Raw genomic sequence first — 18533 nt, forward strand, 5'->3', positions numbered from 1 at the left:
CCAGCTCCCCACCCTCTCCAACAAAACACCACAAGCCCCCCCCCTTTATGAAATTTGAGTCTTTATGAAAATGGGGCTACTGTGCCAAAATTCTCAGTGCTGTGAGCACTGATAATACTGGACTCCAAAGGACATAATTAAAGAGGATGAGCAAACAAAAAAGGATAAGCAAACAACCAGCATTTTTACCGCTTCACAGGTATGTTTGCTGTAATGGTAGTTATGTACACTGTTTTTCTGGTGGCCCATTTTGTATAACAGTGGAGAATATTTTCAAGCAACTAAGCATCAGAGATATCATTACACATTTTCTCCTCCCTTCTGCTGAGCAGCCTGAGTGAAGCCTGACATGAAGAGCTCTCAATGACAAGCTATATAATCTGAAAGTCTGCACCTTCTATATTTATGTGAATAAAGCCATCCTAATAGCTAAATAGAGCCACAAGCAGTACACTTCTGCTAACAGTAACATCTCTTATTCTAGACCAAAGATCAGAGTAAAAAAACAAAACAAAAAAACACACCTGCAAAACGCCCCAAGCAAACAAAAAAATCAACCTTGCATGGGTATAACTGAGTATGTAATTTAATTTTCATAATGCATGAAAAGTTGCAGGGAAAACTGCTTCAGTTGCTGAATAAAATTAGATCTGTTCCTATATATTATCAGTTTTAAAAAGTAGTATTAGCCTATGTGATTCACAAAAACGTTGATTTACCACCCACAAGTTCATCATCATCATCACCACTAAGGAGATGATTCTGGGAGCTACAGGAATAAGTAAGCCATATTTATACATGCTTTTGATCTACTTCTTTCTCTGAACACTTCAACCCTGGACCTCTACATCTAGTACTGCCCTAGTTTCCTTTCAGCTCTCCTCAATACTTTCTAGCTAGCTAGCTGGGGAATATTCATATTGATGTTTGCTTTCATAGTCCCTCTTAAAACAGATACAATCCAGGTACTGCCCATCTTCCCTGAGGTGGAAAGTGTCATCAGTTTGGGTCTGTAATGTACAGAGCTAGCAATTCTCACAAAGTTTTACAAAACTAATATCCTAAGTGTCTGTGCTTCTGACAAATACACAACAGAACACTGTCAAAGCCGCGTTTTCTTCAAAAGCCAAGCTAAAAGGTATATATTCTTTTCTAAACAAGAATCTGTAACAGATGCTTTTGATCAAAAAAGCTAAATTTATTATGTACATTTACAAGATCTATTCAGACATTTGATTACGTCTTACAGTTTTGAGAAGAGGTAAGTTCCTGCTCTGAGGTTAATCAATCCAACCGTACTATATTATACCTGAGAAATGGAACTTGTTATACAAGTGTTTAATAGAAACATTTCCTTTCCCACCACATCATTGCTTAGAAATGTAAAAAGAATTTGAAGGACATGTCAGCTGGCTCTTTGAGGAAGAAAAGGGAAGAAACTCCTGCATCCACTCTGAAGAATTAACATTAGATCCATTTTAGAAATTAATTTCTCTCATATCTTTTGAAAAGGAGACTTATGCTAAACATTAAATAATTGAACTAAGTCTTTAGATAAATATATAGCTTAAAGACAAGACCTTACTATAAATTAGCCCAGGACACTTAAAGCAAAATAAGAAGGGTGAGGGTGGGGTGAACAGGCATGACTTCAGCTCTAGAATAATAAAGAATAAAGAAGAACCAGATGATAAGATAGATGCTTCTCTTGTCAGGGAGAAAGAAGATTCAAAGCTATTGAAAAAGATTAATATTGAAAAAGATTATTATTAAACAGGTAACTTGTGAAATTCATTGCCCTAAGCATCTGGCCTAAATAACATGTTAGCAAAACCAAATAAAAAGACACACACACATATACACAGATGTATATTGGTATATGCTCATACATAAATGAGTAACCTCCAAATTGTGAAGTTGAACAGAATGGCACAGTAAAATCCTAATTCCTATGCCAACTACCAACTCCAAAAACTTTCCAAACCAAGAACCACTCTCACATCGAAGTATTTCTTGCTCACTCTCATAATTTTACTAAAAATGCTATTCTTTATTAATATAATCCAGTGTCAGTAACAGCATACAACTTACATTTCCTGGAAGAGTCTTAAAGTATACAAAGACGTGAGATTTCTTTTTCCTTAAAATCCACACAATCAACTCAAATCCACTGCTAGAACTTAGCAAAAGTACACCTCAATCTACACATACATGCCTGAAAGAAAGAAGCTACTACTACTACTGCAAGAAGAATACAGTTGTTTCAGAACAGATGACCAAGAGAAAATTGTTCCATAAAAGCAGCCTAAAAAAATTGCTATCTGAATTTAACCTCAAAATACCAGTCCAAGTGCCTTCACTGACAGCATCTATTGCAGGGCTGTGTAAGTCCCATGCAAGGAAACCCCACGCCCTTTAGAACCTTGTACATAAAAAGCATTTTAAATTCACTGAAAGAATTGTCAGATGCTGCATGCTCCCAGCAAAACACTGGGAATTAAGACAGTAACCAAATTCTGCATGAAGATTTATTAAACTGACCGAAGTGCAGACTTTATTACCATTAGTTGCATCTGAAAGTGAAGTATATATCCTCCTCAGCCAAACATATTCTGGCCATAACTATTTGATGGAGAAGATGATGCAGGCACATCAGGCAAAAGTTATGAAATTATGGGCAGTTAAGACTTCTTACACAGAGCAAACACTAATGTCTGGCACAGATGTTCAAGAACTCATCGTGAACTCCATTTTATCTAAATGAAGTGTCAGCAAGCTTATTCTCTTTTGTAACTCTCCTTTCATCAGTGTCAAGTATTCCAAAACAAGCAATCAATTAGCACAAAACAAAGATATAAATAAGCTATCAAGACATGGGAAAAGCCATGATCCCACATCTCCTAATGCTCTGTGTACATGTTTGACATCTAGAGTTATACGTAATCCTCATATACTCAGAAGTTCTCATGAAAATAACTTCTGTATCAGTAAACACTTATGGCTAATTTAGATTACAAGCAATCTTCAGAATAAGCAACGTCTTTCATACTATAAATCCTTAAGAATCTTTGAAGAAGCTTCAAAGTCTCTGATTTGTAGGAGGACCTCAAAATTTGACTAAGTTCATATTTATGTTAAAGATGCACTGTTTTCTCATCCCCCTGAAAATTCACCCCAAGCTATAAAGTCTCAGGAAAAAACATCTTGTCACACATGGTCAAGAGCTTCTTGTAGGCTTAGCAGTCAGGAATTTCAAAAGATGCTTTCTGTTCTCAGTGTATTGCAGACAACAGCTAAAGACCTCAACCCAACTGCTATTCCAGGCAACTGGTGTCTAGTCACCGCAACGAAAGCTGAAAGAATCTCCTGTAGTTTCACAGCCACCTCCTCCTCTGGAGTCGACTTAAGCATGACAGAAAAATAAACTAGGTCTAGCTGACTAGGATTTGGATAGTGAGAGAGGAGAAACAACGCAGGTCTGAACAGTTCACTTGTTCCAGCAGAACCATGATCTGCCATCCTGTGTACTAAATACAGTCTGACTTTCATTCTCACCTCTGAATACAGAATAAAAATCAAACATTGGTACTGAATGGCATTACATAAAATTAAGTGTCAAGCTTGCACAGGTGATCTTAATTCTAATCTTCTAATTCTCCCCCCCCCCCCCAATTTTCAGTTTTGCAATCTACACATTTTTTTAAACAGCTAGATGTATTTAACTTTCCTCCCTATTTTAAAAAACACCTATTCTAAAAAAGATTTGGGGGCGGGAAGCACACCCCCCCTTTCTTTTAAAATACAAAATTTCATTTTTACCAACTTAAACCATTTACTTCTGCTTCATATATGTGTCTAGTTTCTGTCTTACAAAGAGGAGGAATCAACATTGGCAATGGGATTTAAAAGCACCATTATATTACCATTTTGCAGACGTGCAAACATAGTTGATCTTTGAAGATTTCAGTAAGATTTCTTAAGATAAATTGATACAGCTGAAGAAACAACTGTGAATTAAAAAAACCTCAAAATAGTTCCCTTTGTTAAATCACTTACCATATGTACTACTTCAGGGTAAATAGGTTCTGTAATCACATTGCGATTGTGTGTGATATATTCTACCATTTCACTTAAAGCTGCTCGTTTTACTTCCTTCCACTTTAGGTCACTTAGTGGATCAGAAACAAAGTCAAAAAGTACACAACATTGTCGTAACTTCTGGATAAAAAGCTTTTCTTGATCAGCAGGAGGAACATCTGAAAAGGAAAAATAATTGATTATCAGTTATATTGTTGTGGACTTCACTCTTCTCCCCATTTTTACCTCCTGAGACACAGGCATAGCAGCGTTTAACACTACAAGCAAAATTATGGAATCTTCAAAAAACTTTCAAGAACATAATGACCCAGAGTATGAACCCCAGTAAAATACACTGTACATGACAGGATGATTTAACAAAATTGCAACAGTGATGCATACTTGCCTTTGCCAGAAATAGATACTGCATGGAAAAAAATACATACTTTAAAAAAATGCCTCAAGGAAATCCCCAAACAGCTCCATTTGTGTAAAGAATATTATGACACATTTGCAGAAATACTCTGTTTTTCATAGTAGAGATAAATGGGTGGCACTTCAGTTTCAGCATTAGATTTAAGCCAGAGCCACTTTTTAAACCTGGGAGCTGCCACCTCACAAAGTCTGTTTTTATATCAAGTGCCTCCTACAACACAACAGGCTGCTGTAACCATATCTAGGCACAAAACAACTATTCAAGATTTTTAAAAATTTCATTAACACAAGAAATATTTAAAGAAGCTGCAGCAATGCACTTAGGATCTTCAACTATTTGATCAATGTGTAACACTATTTTGAATGTTTGTTTCACATGTACCAGAGTTAGACTTGCATTATGAATCTATTTAAGCACTTGCAGGAACCTGTCTGGTTAACTGTGGCCAGCACTGCAAAATTAAACAACACTGGCCTTCTAGGAAAGACCATACTTAATCACCAAAATGAATGTAAGATATGAAAAAAAAAATTAACAGTAAATTTTAAAACAAACTGAGTAAATACCTCATTTGATATTTACGCATTCTTTAATCCCAGATGCATCTGTTAAGAAACTACGTTGATTTCTCTCTTTTGTGATACCTATTAAAAATATTTCACAGGCTTCAAATATCCTGAGACCAGACTCCCTCATCTTCAATAACAAATAAAAAAAATTTTAAGACAGACAATATTTGTACTCTTTTCATAACACTTTATAATTCATTGTCTATATGGCTGTTATACAGACACTTAACCTTTTAAGACAAAGGTTGCCTTGCCTTATACAGTCTTTGTGCAGTGTTATTTTTATTGTTTGACAAGGATACCTAGATTATTAAAAAAAAATTAAAGTTTTTACTTCCCAATTTTTTTACTTCCTGTGCTTTACACCTTAATCCTTCCTGCTGATCCTCTGTAATTAATTAGCGCTTCCATGTAAAGTGAAATTAGACTGCACAGTTCAAACTTCATACACAGAATTGATAAGCAAGTAAGACAGTACTACTTTTGCCATCAGTATTTTCTGAAATAATGAACCTTCAAAAAATTAAAGATATACTCATTTAGACAGAAAACCACCAATTATAATCTGAAACTAAAGTAAGCGTAAATCACCAAGTCCAAATATAAATGTGGAAGTTTAAGTTTAGGTTAGTGTTAAGAAGGAACTAACACTAGACTGCTGTTTATAAACATTCATATGATGACGAATTAAAATACCTCCTATGGCTAACATTTCAACAGTTACAGAAGTTAGCCTTTTAAGTTCTACAGACCTTTAGCCTTGATGCCACAAAATTCTGCATGTGCTTTATTTCTTCCTTAAGTAATCCTATGAGCAGTTAAGATGACTAATGCATGTGAAATTACAGATCATTATACACAGCAAAAACTTTCAGGATCAGGACCTTAGCTTTCAATACTTAGTAAATACTAAAGTAACTGGCCAGCAGTAAAGAAAGCAGTACCATATTTTGACAGCAGCAAAAATTGATGCCCAATTAAAATGACCACATGACTAAAGCACTAAGCTTAAGACGAGAAATGTGAACACACCACAGAAAGTCTGTGTAAATTAACACCATAACACATTTTATGTTTGTGCATGACTTTGTTGTTAGATATGAACTGCTAAGACATTAATAGCATGTTAAAAAACAGAGTAAGACTACATTGCCTTTGTAAATAGTTCTGCAGTTTATCCCCACTTCTTCCAGTTGATGACTTCTTTTTTCCTTAAAAGTATCATAAAATGCTAAAATTTTCTTAAACGCAAGCAGCAAAAGCTACCATCAAACAAAGAATTTCAAGTGGTACTACTGAATACAAGGACACACAACCTAACACATGCACGTACAATCTAATAAACTGTGTCTGACAGATATCTACGGCCCAGTGGATTAGTTAAATACAGTGAGTTGCTCTCCTTTAAGTGCCTGACAAACTTCTCCTTAAGATAACAAAAGCTGGAGTAGCTCCTCCCTCCCCAAGAGAAGTTGCTTTCAAAAGTACTTTTGTTATAGTAAACCTGGAAGATACATTTGGTTTAAAACAGCTGGCTTTTTTTTTAATTAATGTACACTAAATTGCTCTGAAAATTAATTCCAGGAAAAAACCCTGTAGAGTAATAGCCCTGTAGTAGAACATACAGAATAAAAGTGTAGTGTACATGAAAGAAACCATAACCAGTTCCGGACGTCAGTGTCACCAAGACTCCGAGGATAGTGCAGACTTCAAGAACAAAACCAGAAGGTGCTAAATAACAGGTGCCCCTAAACAGAACAACAACTTTCTGGCAAATAAACCAAAATTCCCGTACACTGTTGTGAACAAATTGAAGGTACTTTAAGCCACATAAATTTTGTATCTGAATACACACACTTTTGCCTATTTGGATTAAAAACCATAGCAATGAATAATTTCTCCTGGAAAAAGAGTATTTAATTGAGTTGTTTGCATAGTGAAAGTCAGCCAAATTTATGACCTGAATGTAAAAAGTCTTGGATGTACAAAGTGGTTGGAGCAGTTACCTTTTCCCAATTAACTGTAAAACAGAAAGTGGGTCAACCTGAAGTGTAACAACACAATTTCACTTGGGGATACTGTGCTACGAATATATACTCTACAAAATCTAAAGCCTAAATAGCGATTATAATCGTATAAGTAATGGACACACAGTTACGATGATTTACAGTACACTAATCAGAAAGGAGAGGAAGCATTAAAGCTGCAATTACTACTAATATCAGAAGTTAAAGACTGACAACTAAGAGGGTCAAGAAATACCCTCAACAAGGCAAGCCACCTCCCTTGCCATTTATTCTGAAGTGGCCTAACCATTTTGATAACTCAGTCATCCTTGTTATTCTAGAAGAGAAAGATGTTCTTTATATAGCCTGAGAACCTCACACATTTCTAAGGAACTGCATTTTATTTGGGGTCCCCCCCCCCCCCCCCTTTTAGGAGTGTTCATCAACAGCTTTCAAGGGTCCAGACCTCAAATCTCTCGTGGCACTTGTCTGGAGTACTTGCCATCAAATCAAGATCATCCCTACTTTTAAGGTTTGAAAGGATGATTTCAGTATGACATAAAATAGAAGGTTTGCTAGGAAGCTGACTTGAGTAGAATGTAATGTTTGTGCAGAGAACATATGTGTACCTGCAGAGCAACTCCAAGACACCCCAAGAAGTCATTTATCCTCAGTCACATACCAGGGACTATCTGTTACGTTCTTCCAGTTAACTGCATGGTGACTTCTACATCACCTTCCACTTAATTCAATTAAGCCATAACCCTTGACTTCCAATTGCTGAAGTTAACTGACATTTGAAGAGACTGCTATTAGGTAGAAGTTTCTATAATTGAGCAATTCTCGTGCTCCATTCCCCAATGACCATGGGAAGGCCATGGTTATTCAGAAGCTACTCCTTACAGTTATTCCAAAACTGGTATTTGGAGCTCTTCACTGAGCAATGTTTTGGGTTTGGTTTTTTATGTTTGGTTTTGTTTGGTTTTTTTTTTTTTAAACAAACAAACCAAACACCCCCCCAAATCAAAACAAACCATACACAATGCGCCCCCCCATTTGCTAGCCACTATTTACACCATTTTCAAAGAATTTGTTTCCAAACAGTAGCACTAGTATAATCTTAAGACTCTTTATTCAATCCCTATCAGTAATCACACTTTCAATTGAGTACTATTTCTGGTCCTCTACTAGAACAGGAGCATAATTTTTCAGAATCACAAAGAATTTCAGTCTTACATTTGGATTGGATGTCCAGCAATTCCTGACACAGATTTACACAAATATTGTAATGGCATATTTTATGCTTAAATCTGCATTATTTATCCTACTGTCCTTTTTGTAAGATAGAAAAATATACTAGAAAAAGTATCAAAAGAAGGTAGGTACTATGATAGCAAGGTAAGCCTCTGAGCCTGAGGGATCAGCTTTTTGTCTTATTCAAGTTTCTCAGAGTTTCTTTCCTTCCAATCCCAGGATAACCATTAGATCAACTTACACAACCTACGGAGATGCAAGCTCTACCCCTTCTATTTTAACAGTATTGATACAGAAATAGCTCTTCAGTTTAAAAATCTTCAACATCATCTTAGACTGTGGCCTTGCCACATAAACTTACTGATGAGTATAAAATATGTTTCTTTCCACTGCATAATTGATACCAGCTGTGCTTTTATTACCAGACTAACTATACCATTATCTCACTCTGTGAAAGGCAGCACCTTCAGTCCATAGCTCAGTTTGAAACAGCCAGGGAAAGATCAAGTACTCAGCTACCACCTGCCTTAACAGAACACAGATGATTTGTTGTAAAAGCTAAAATTTAAAGTCAACTTTGTATGAACACCGATTCCTTGGAAGCTTCAGGTATGTCTTCAGCCATTCTTACTGCAAGTTAAAGTTAAATGAGCTCAGTGCAAATGAACTTTTCATACTGGTCACTGTCCTCCCTCCCGTCCTTGCTTGCTTCTCAGCCAGGATGTGGCATCATTCTGCACCCAGGAGCTACCAACAGAGTATCACAACCTGAGAAACCACCATTTTTTTTTAAGGTACAGCACAGCTAGAGAACTAAAACATAGTTATATTCTCACAAATCAAGATTTTTCCTGTCTTCATATTAAAATAATTTTTGGCTGGTTTCAGAGAATTAGAAAAAGTAAAAATAAACCAGAAAACACTTAAGTTCAGTTTTTAAGTGCCTGAACAATATTGTAGGATACACGAGTATTTTTGCACTGCAGGACTGCAGAGAACTTACTGTTCTCTGGGTAACATTTTTAATGTTCCTTCAAATCTAAAAACTATATTTTTAGTTTTGTATTGTAATTGTGTCATCACTGGGCATTGATGATTGACCCCTCCCCTATCTTTTTCACAGAAGCCCATTTTTCTGTGGCAACAGTGTAATTTAATAGTTGCTGAATGGAGGACAAAAGGCAAGGCAGGATAAGTAGGTGACCCAGAGATGTCACACAAAACTGCTGTTTTCTAATACAGATCGAAACTGAAATAAGCTAGAAGCTTAAAGTTTTTAGGTCATGCCCCAACAGGAAGAACAGTTGATACAATTTCTACCACAAAACACAATTTGTGGTTAGTAAAACTCACCATGTTACATCATTTTGAAAGCAGAAAACAAGAGACATGGTTCATAATTTGCAGAAAATACATACAGAAGATAAAATTAATCTCAGTTGTGTGAGCACTTTCTTGCTTATACATAAAGGCTCAGCAGAGGTTCCACTTTTGCTCGGCTGACAGCTCCTCATTTCATTAAAAGAAAAATAGCTCTTTTTTCTTTAAAACCATCAGATACCCATAGCTAGCAATCAGACTATGTACACACACATCAGTTAAAAAAAAGTTCCTCTCATTTTAAATGGGCAGCTAGATTTTTTTCATACAGAAACACACATAGAGGTTTAAGTCAAAGAATACACAGACCACCACACACAGGAGAAGTAGCACGTGCAAAAACAAGGTCATTGAAAAAAAAGACTAACCAAAAATCACATGCTAAAAGTAACTGCTTCCTTAAGAAACTGGTGTAGAGCAAAAGTCCGGGCATGTAAGGTGACTCCTGTTTGCAAGTAGACAACACATCTTATGCAACATGTCTGCAAACCTACTGAAGGGCTAGCATTTTTAATGATAGGGAAAAACAACATTTAACTGTAAACTATGGTACTACCCAGAACATATCATCAAGTATATTGATAACACGGTCCCTTCTGCTGGTCAAAAGTAAGTATTAGTGTATTGCAAATTTGATGTCCATCGGAAAAGCAAGCAGCATTAAAGCTTTAGTGAAGCTTTGCAATTTGCACTACGTAGTTGTACATCAACATTTGATAAAATTCCATTTAAAATAATTACCTTATTTTGAAATGGTTAAATTACTATCCTAATCCAAAGCAAGGAATACTTTTCTGGGTTACAGAACTTAATTTTTATTGCATTTCTATTATTTGACAAACTCATTACAGTTTTCACTGATTTTATTGAAGTCATGATGACAATAATTAACACTACTTCGAAAGGACACTCTCCCAGTTAACAGTATTCTATCCTAACACATGATATTGGAAATAAGGGGGTAGCACAGGGCAAGAAATCTTCCAATTCATGCATGGAAAAGTTTTATTAAAGCTGTTACTTCTAGCAGCACTTAAAAATAAACTCGAGGAATACAAAAAAGTACTATAATTATATACAAAATGCAATACATTTTATACTATAACTAGCAACCCTGGGAGTGGGAGTTTGGCTGCAGATAGCTCAAAGCAGGCAAGATATTGTTGTATGCATACGTTGGACTAGAAAATACATAAAACATACTGTTGCTTATGTTGTTTTATTTGGAACATTATTGATCCTGTAGAAGCATTTCTTTGCCAAAAGAAACACTTAAAACAAGAAAAATGACCACAGCAACCAAAGCCACAGGAACACTCATGGAAAAACAGTGTGCTTGTATGAGACTCAAGAGAGCATGATATATCAACATTTTAAGTAGCATAAAAGAGGAACAAACTTCCACTCTTTATCTCACTATTGAAGATAAAGGGATGCACATGTACGCAATGTGAAGCATCATAAAAGAATGCAGGCTTACTCCAAAAGAACTGAGCTGTAAGTTTAAGGTCCTTCTCTAATTACCATGTATTATACCTGTAAACATTCCTACAGAGTAGTTCTCAACAGCTTGCCTTTTTTTTTTTCCTGAAACACTTAAACACATTTCCTGTCAGAAACAGGACACTGAAGATTAGATGGACTTTCAAGTCTGATCTACAACAACAAAGCTCACAATTCCCAAAAAACTCCTGATGAATAATTTAAGATATTTTACAGGTACTTAGAGCTTCCATAAGGATTACAAGAAAACACTTATTATTCCAACCAGCTATTATCATAGTAAAGTTGTTTTGTTCAAGGCCAGTTAGAAAGTGAGCCGAGAATGGTAGGTGGATGCACAAGGGAAGTTTCCAATCTCAAGCAGTACTTGCACAGCGGACTGAAACTTCCATAGGCATGACCTCTGCCTGCATCAGCTGCCTTTATGCAGCACCATGACACTCAGTAGCAGTCCAGGCATTCAGGAGAGGGGGGAAATGAGAACCAGCTGTAACTACAGGCTACATCCACTCCTTTGCTTTCAAGGAACTGAGCTGCTGCCAGAAATACGTTTTGGCTGTTCTTCAGATAACAGAAATTTGTAATTGGAAATAAAAGCTGCTCTTCATTTCCCTGCATTTGGAGAAATTCTACTGCTCCCAACTGCTGCTGTTTCACATTTGGTAATGCACCTGAAAAAGACTGGCACCCAGAATATGAGATCTATTTCCCTATATGTTGATAGAACATAAGGTTTAAAAACAATGTTTAAATTGATACATATGTGGCACATTTTCTACCTAAAATTAAAGTAAAATGCAGCTTGCTTTTGAAGCAGTTCAAATTTTTGGATGATTAGGTACTCCAGTGGTTTTATTTCCAGCAAACCAGTCCTGGTTAGTAGCAAACATTCAAGCTTTATTTTTTCAATAAAGCAACAGCACTGATACTGCTTCTATGCTGATCTGCAGTCTGGATCTAGCCATAACTCCAATTAAGACAAAAAAGCTATTTCACCTATGACAGCTTGTGTATGAAACTGGTCTTAATCATGATACAGAAGTGGGGAGGGGGGAGGCAGGAGCAAGATGTTGGAATTCATTGAAGTAGATAGGTACACAACATCTAAAATTTTCGTTTTCTACATAAAGAAATCTCTTGGCTAAATTTTCATTAAAATAAGCAGCATTCAAATAAGCAATATATTCTTCTATTGGGGGGGGGGGAACTGTTAGAACCAAATGAGCCATTATCAGATTAACTACACAGCAACAGAAAAAAAAAAAAATTTACAAAGCCACTACCCCAAAACTCTACAACTAAAAAGAGCCTGAAAGGAACAAGAAGCACATGTTTTGTCAGTCCTGGAGAGAAGCTCAAAACAGGTGCTTCAAAACACTAATCCCCTCTGAAAGCTGCAGTGGTTGGTAAATCCAGTGCTGAAGGGTATTGCTGGTGGCAGCCATCTCCTAACTACAAGATTACAATGTCATTAAGTAATGACATTTAACTGTCAAAGGTTTAAGATAGGAGATTTTAAGGATTGACTGGTAATGAAGTAGAAAATAAGCCTTCTGTAATTTTATACTATTTGGCATAATTTTTACATACTAAACAACCTGAGGCACTGAAATTACTTCCAATAACATCTTTTCCAGGTGTACATCATAAGTCTAATGATGAAAAAAGTAGATCAACAGTGAATAATCTGTGCACCTAATTACCTAATGATTTTTCAAAAGTGGACCAACACCACCCTGCACCTAAGCTCCTGCTTTACAAAGAGTTTTATCACAAGTCAACTATGTTCTTAGAAGCCATATGAAATTTAAAAAAACCTTGAGAATATCTGTAGGAATATTTAAGAGAAATAAGGATTTTATAAAGCTACATTAAAATTTTTAAAAACAGAAAGTGAAGAGTAAAAGTGATAACTGTGTAAATACTTTAAAGGCAATGTACCATAAAGAGGAAAACAGGAATGCTCATACAAGAAATGACAAGTGAAACAAGCCGAAATGGGCTTGAGCTAATGAAATAAAAATTCCACCTGAAAACTAGAGAGAAAAATGACAGGGAGGATAATCAAATAGACAATGGAAGAAAAAACTGTCCTAAAGGAAGAGAGAAACCAAACAGATAAAGAATTCTCAGTAGTGCTTTTTGGCATGCATACAGTTAATATGACAGCAAAACTAATTTTTAAACACAACATAATTACTAGAAACCTAAGAGAAAAATCCTCAATTTCCTACCGATTGCAGTGCAATTGAATCCATTCTCACGGCATAAAATCAAACTTATTAGGCAACATCTTCAATTGCATTTGAAAGCTTTAAAATTATTTTTAAATAAGTCTCTCCGAGAAAATGGAGCACTACTGTAGTGAGACCACACTTCAGTTACATTACAGAACATAATTCAAGTGCATGGTGTAATTCAGTAGAAGACATATTAAGTAAATTGAAGAAACTCATGAACCACTGAATAAACTCTGCCACTCTGGATGCTTGGCTGAAATAAGTATCAGTTAATCAAGCCTAACCATCTGCTGTAAGCAGAAGTGCTGTTTCCTGAAACACACCCAAACTCCCCACACCAACCTGTAATTCTAGTCAGATACCACTCATGAGTCTGAGTAAGTTGCCAATCAAATGTTACCCATCACACATCTACAATAAATATAATTCAAGCAACAATCAACAGCCAAAATGTAAAATAACTTGGTTACTTCCCCAGAGCACATCAGCCCACTTCTTCCTCTCCTCACTCCCCATACATACACTAAACCCTGGGGCTTACTCCTTGCTTTCTACTGGATGCTTCTGAATGACAACAGGTGAATTTAATAATTATTAACAGATATCCCAAAGAATTCATTGAAGAATGCTGGGTCATGCATTGGCTTAGAAAGAGATGACACAATAGATTAGAAAACATGATGAAAAGCCCCACCATGGTTTTCTACAGTCAAACTTAAGCATCTGACACCCTAATACAACCTAAACCAAGTGCCCAGCCAGCATGCAAGAACTCTGGTGAAGTTATAAGAACAACTGCATTTACTTTCCAGCTTGTCTGAAGCTAACATTTCTTTTTAAATTAACAATAACCTCCATAACCTTTCTTTGATGACAACACTGAATCAGCTTTCTAAATTCTCTGCTCTCTTCAAAATTAGAAATAGGATGGGGAATAGGGTAAGTCTTTTGAAAAGTCTATTCATAGGAAGAGCTTTAACAGTGCAGGTAACTCTAAACTGAGATGCAAACTAAGGTCCTGAATGGCTGATCAACAACTAAAATAATCCCAAACCACCATACAGCATTAAAACTTCCAGCAGTCATTACAAGATATACAAAAGTATCACCAAATACCACCAGGGCTTTTTTGTGGTTTTCTTGAGAGCAATTTCTTAATAAGTTTTAATAGACAGTAAGTCACATCCCCTGTGTGTAGGTTTTTGTTTGCATTTTTTGTTGGGGTTTTGTTTGTTTGTTTGTTTGGGGGGGGGGGGAGTAATTCCCTGAAAAAAACTCCTACTTTCCAACTCAGTGCATAGTTTTCCTCATTTTTTTGGCATAAGCAACACTTCCTTAGTCCCACATGCCTGTGAAATTTAGGCACCTCGTCTGATGTGACACGTGTATAAGAAATGGTCAAGCATGATAGCAACAACGTTTTGGGAAGAAGAAAAAGACATCATTTTAGAGCTAGGTCAGTACCTTGCTTAGCAGCCAATGCTGGCCATGTCAAATGCTAACAGCAATTACCAGCAGTTCCCTCATAGGAAATAAAAATTACCTTTCAGCAAGGAAAGTTTTGACTCAAATATTGTAGAAAGCCAATTATGCCCATTTCAAAATGTACTAAAATATGTGCTTTCAACATAATAATATATATAAAATAAAATATTTTAAGAAGACTGAAGACTGCTATAAGGTCTCCCTGGAGCCTTCTCTTCTCCAGACTAAACAATCTCAACTCTCCCCAGCCTTTCCTCACAGGGGAGGTGCTCCAGGCCCCTGTTCATCTTGGGGGCCTTCCTCTGGACCCACTCCAGCAGGCCCATGTCTTTCTTCTGTTGGAGACCCCAGAGCTGCATGCAGCACTCCCAGTGGGGTTTCACCAGAGCAGAGGGGGAGAATCACCTCCCTCAACCTACTGGTCATGCTTGTTTTGCTGCAGCCCAGAATGCGACTGGCTTTCTGGGCTGTGAGCGCACATTGCTGCCTCATATTCAATTTTTCATCCACCAACACTCCCAAGTCCTTCTCTGCCGGGCTGCTCTCAATCCACTCATCCCCACGCCTGTATTTGTGCTTGGGACTGCCCTGACCCATGTGCAGGACCACGTGCACTTGGCCTTGTTGAACTTCATGAGGTTCACACAGGCCCACCTCTCAAGCCCGTCAAGGTCCCTCTGGATGGCATCTCCTCCCTCCAGCATGTCAACCACACCACACAGCTTGGTGTCATCAGCAAACTTGCTGAGGGTGCACTCGATCCCACTGTCCATGTCACCAACAAAGATGTTAAACAGCGCTGGTCCCAGCACCAACCCCTGAGGAACGCCACTCAGCACTGCTCTCCACTCCGACATCGAGCCATTGACCGCAACTCTTTTGAGTGCGACCATCCAGCCAATTCCTTATCCACCGAGTGATCTATCCGTTAAATCCATGTCTCTCCAATTTAGAGACAAGGATGTCACATGGGACAGTGTCAAAGGCTTTGCACAAGTTCAGGTAGATGATGTCCGCTGTTCCTCCCTTATGCACCACCGCTGTAATACCATCATAGAAGGCCACAAAATTTGTCAGGCACAATTTGCACTTAGCGAAGCCACAGTATTTCCCAAAATGTTAATTATTTTATTTCCAATTCTCTTTTTAAACAGGAGATTTAGATGTGCAATGAAAGCAATTAATTTTAATTTCTTCCATTTAAAAATAAGCTTTAGGATTCTTTATCCCTTAAGCTACATTAATGAACACTAAGTTTCCAGTAAGAGGGAGTGAGAAAAGTTACACAGTGAAGTATATGCTCAAAATTTTACTTTAGAGAGGATGTGTTTATTCTGATTCAAAGGTCATTAAGATCTTTATTTCCTATTGGGACAGGAACAACACAGAAGTTTTTATAGCATGAAAATAACTTTAACAGACAGTCCTCAAAAAAAACCTGTGCATCAATTTTTGGATTTTAAGATACTTTATATAGAAGATTAGATGTAACAGGAGCAAAAGATATAAAAATATTCTGGGAATAGGTTAGAAGAAAGAGTCTAGTGTTAAGACCAGTTACAGTTTGTTTGGAAAATATTTTTGAAGAAAAACTTATTACACCCAAAGGACAGACAACACACTTTTTCCTTAAACTATTTATGGGATTTCAAGCTCTGACCAATTTTCTTCAAGTTTCCTTTCCAACATGGCTTGAGTGAACACAGGACACCTTTGAACCACCACTGATATTGTTATGCTTTCACTTTAAATACAAAAACAATATGAGAATTCAGTTCTAGAGGCTACATGAAGCCACACAGCTAGTAGCTTTAATCCAAAAATGCAAATCAAAAACCTTCCACAAAACTCCTCCTCCAAAAAAGAAGTGTTTTGAATTAGTAGACTGCTACAACTAGAAAAGTCCCAAATGAATAACTTCTTACTTTGTTTTTACATCTTTTACATTTCATGTACCATTCTTCCTTTGGGTAACTTAGAAAATATTTACTTCATAAAATTCAGATCCTTATCAGCAACAAGATCAATTATGAAAATTTACATAAAACTGTCACTTCCACCACTGATAACAATCCAGAGTCAGATCCCACCTCTAGTTTTACTGCATTTGAAAAAGAAATCTTAATTAGCAAGTTATAGCAGAAATGGTACTGCATGATTTCTATGTGCATTGAGTGGAATTGATGAAAAGAGGTGTGGATGTAGCTTTAAAACATCACCCACTCAGAACATCATTTAACTCAGTTTTGTCATTTGAGACACAAGCATGCAGGCAGAAGCTAAGCACCAGCTCTGTTAGGCTGACAAGACTGTACTTTGACTGGCATAGGGTGTTTACCTCTGGCATAAAGGTTAGAACATAAAAGCCACCTCCACCAGAGGAACACCTTGCCAGCATATGATGTAAATATTCCTGTATCTATTAAATATTGCTAGTGCTCACTTATTCTGTGTGGTTTACAATGTAGTTTTGGTAGCTAATAGTATTTGAGATCACATGGGAGAATTAGCTGACTCTACAGAAACTTAATTATTAAAAGCTTTCAACAGAAAAGAAAATAAAAATGTTCCTCAGAAAGAGATGACACTGAATTTTCATCTTAAAATGTATTTCATAGCAACAATCACAAACCAGAAGATTTTTGATGCATGAATAAAAATTTGGGGAAAATATGCATTTATTCGGATACAATTTTGCTTCCTTGAAGGGGTGTGCAAATTACACCATGAGTCAGTAAATGTAACTTAAAAATTCCAGCTGACTACCTTCCTATAATTCCATGGAATTTTCAGCTCAGTAAGAAGCCCCCTCCAGAGACATTTTACAGTCATACACCCTTAGAGATTTTAAGTGCAGTATGAACACTTAACACCCTCATCGCTTCCAACAGCAGAACTTACACATACACTCTTCATCTGGGCAAAGGATCTATACAAAGGTAAAAACAACCCAACAAAGTGAAGTAAGAGGAATGACAGAGCACAGAGTAAAAGCAGTAACAAGGTAAAGTCTATCCTCTGATACAAAGTGATGCACAGTAACTGAAGAGTTAATAAGCATGTCACCATGTTAAACACAGCAGGAGTGATGATAACTAAGCAACGTCCTTTAAATCTGCTCTTGGTCAAGTGTTAGAAACACTCCCCATGAGCTGCTTCAGTATATACCAGTAAAAAACCCGTCAGGCTATGTCTGGCTATGTACTGTGGCTACGTCTGGATGTCCTTCAAAAAAATGTAGCCAAACCGTACAAGAGGCAATACAATAACACAGTCATTTGTACCAGTATCAGTCCTTTTGACAATTCAGATGATTATCTAATACTACTTGATGAAACTCTTCAGTAAACATTTCACAATCCTATAGATACAAGAGGCCTAGGTCCATTAAGAATAGAACTGCTGCTTGTTTTTGAGGCAGATGGTCTTGCTTCTCCTTTTTGAGGCAACACTTTTAGAAAGGAACAGTGGATGGGTTTCAAAGCTAACCATTCAATACACTTGGTTAAGCAATGTTAAAGAGCAGCAGTGGCTGAGAACTTACTATAAGGATATAGGAAACTTTTGGCAAGGCAGATGACTA

General features: G+C 36.8%; 1 protein-coding gene across 4 annotated transcripts in view; it reads right to left on the reverse strand.

The window, feature by feature from the left end:
* Nucleotides 1-18533, reverse strand: part of PPP2R5C (protein phosphatase 2 regulatory subunit B'gamma) — an 85620-nt gene that overhangs the window by 28234 nt on the left and 38853 nt on the right. For all 4 annotated transcript variants that reach the window (XM_069783451.1, XM_069783450.1, XM_069783453.1 and 1 more), the window contains one exon: nt 4057-4256. In XM_069783451.1, coding sequence (XP_069639552.1) covers nt 4057-4256 — 200 coding nt within the window. The remainder of the gene's footprint in view (nt 1-4056; nt 4257-18533) is intronic.

Source organism: Haliaeetus albicilla, chromosome 5 (genome assembly GCF_947461875.1).
Source record: "Haliaeetus albicilla chromosome 5, bHalAlb1.1, whole genome shotgun sequence".
In the NCBI taxonomy this organism is placed as follows: Eukaryota; Metazoa; Chordata; class Aves; order Accipitriformes; family Accipitridae; genus Haliaeetus; species Haliaeetus albicilla.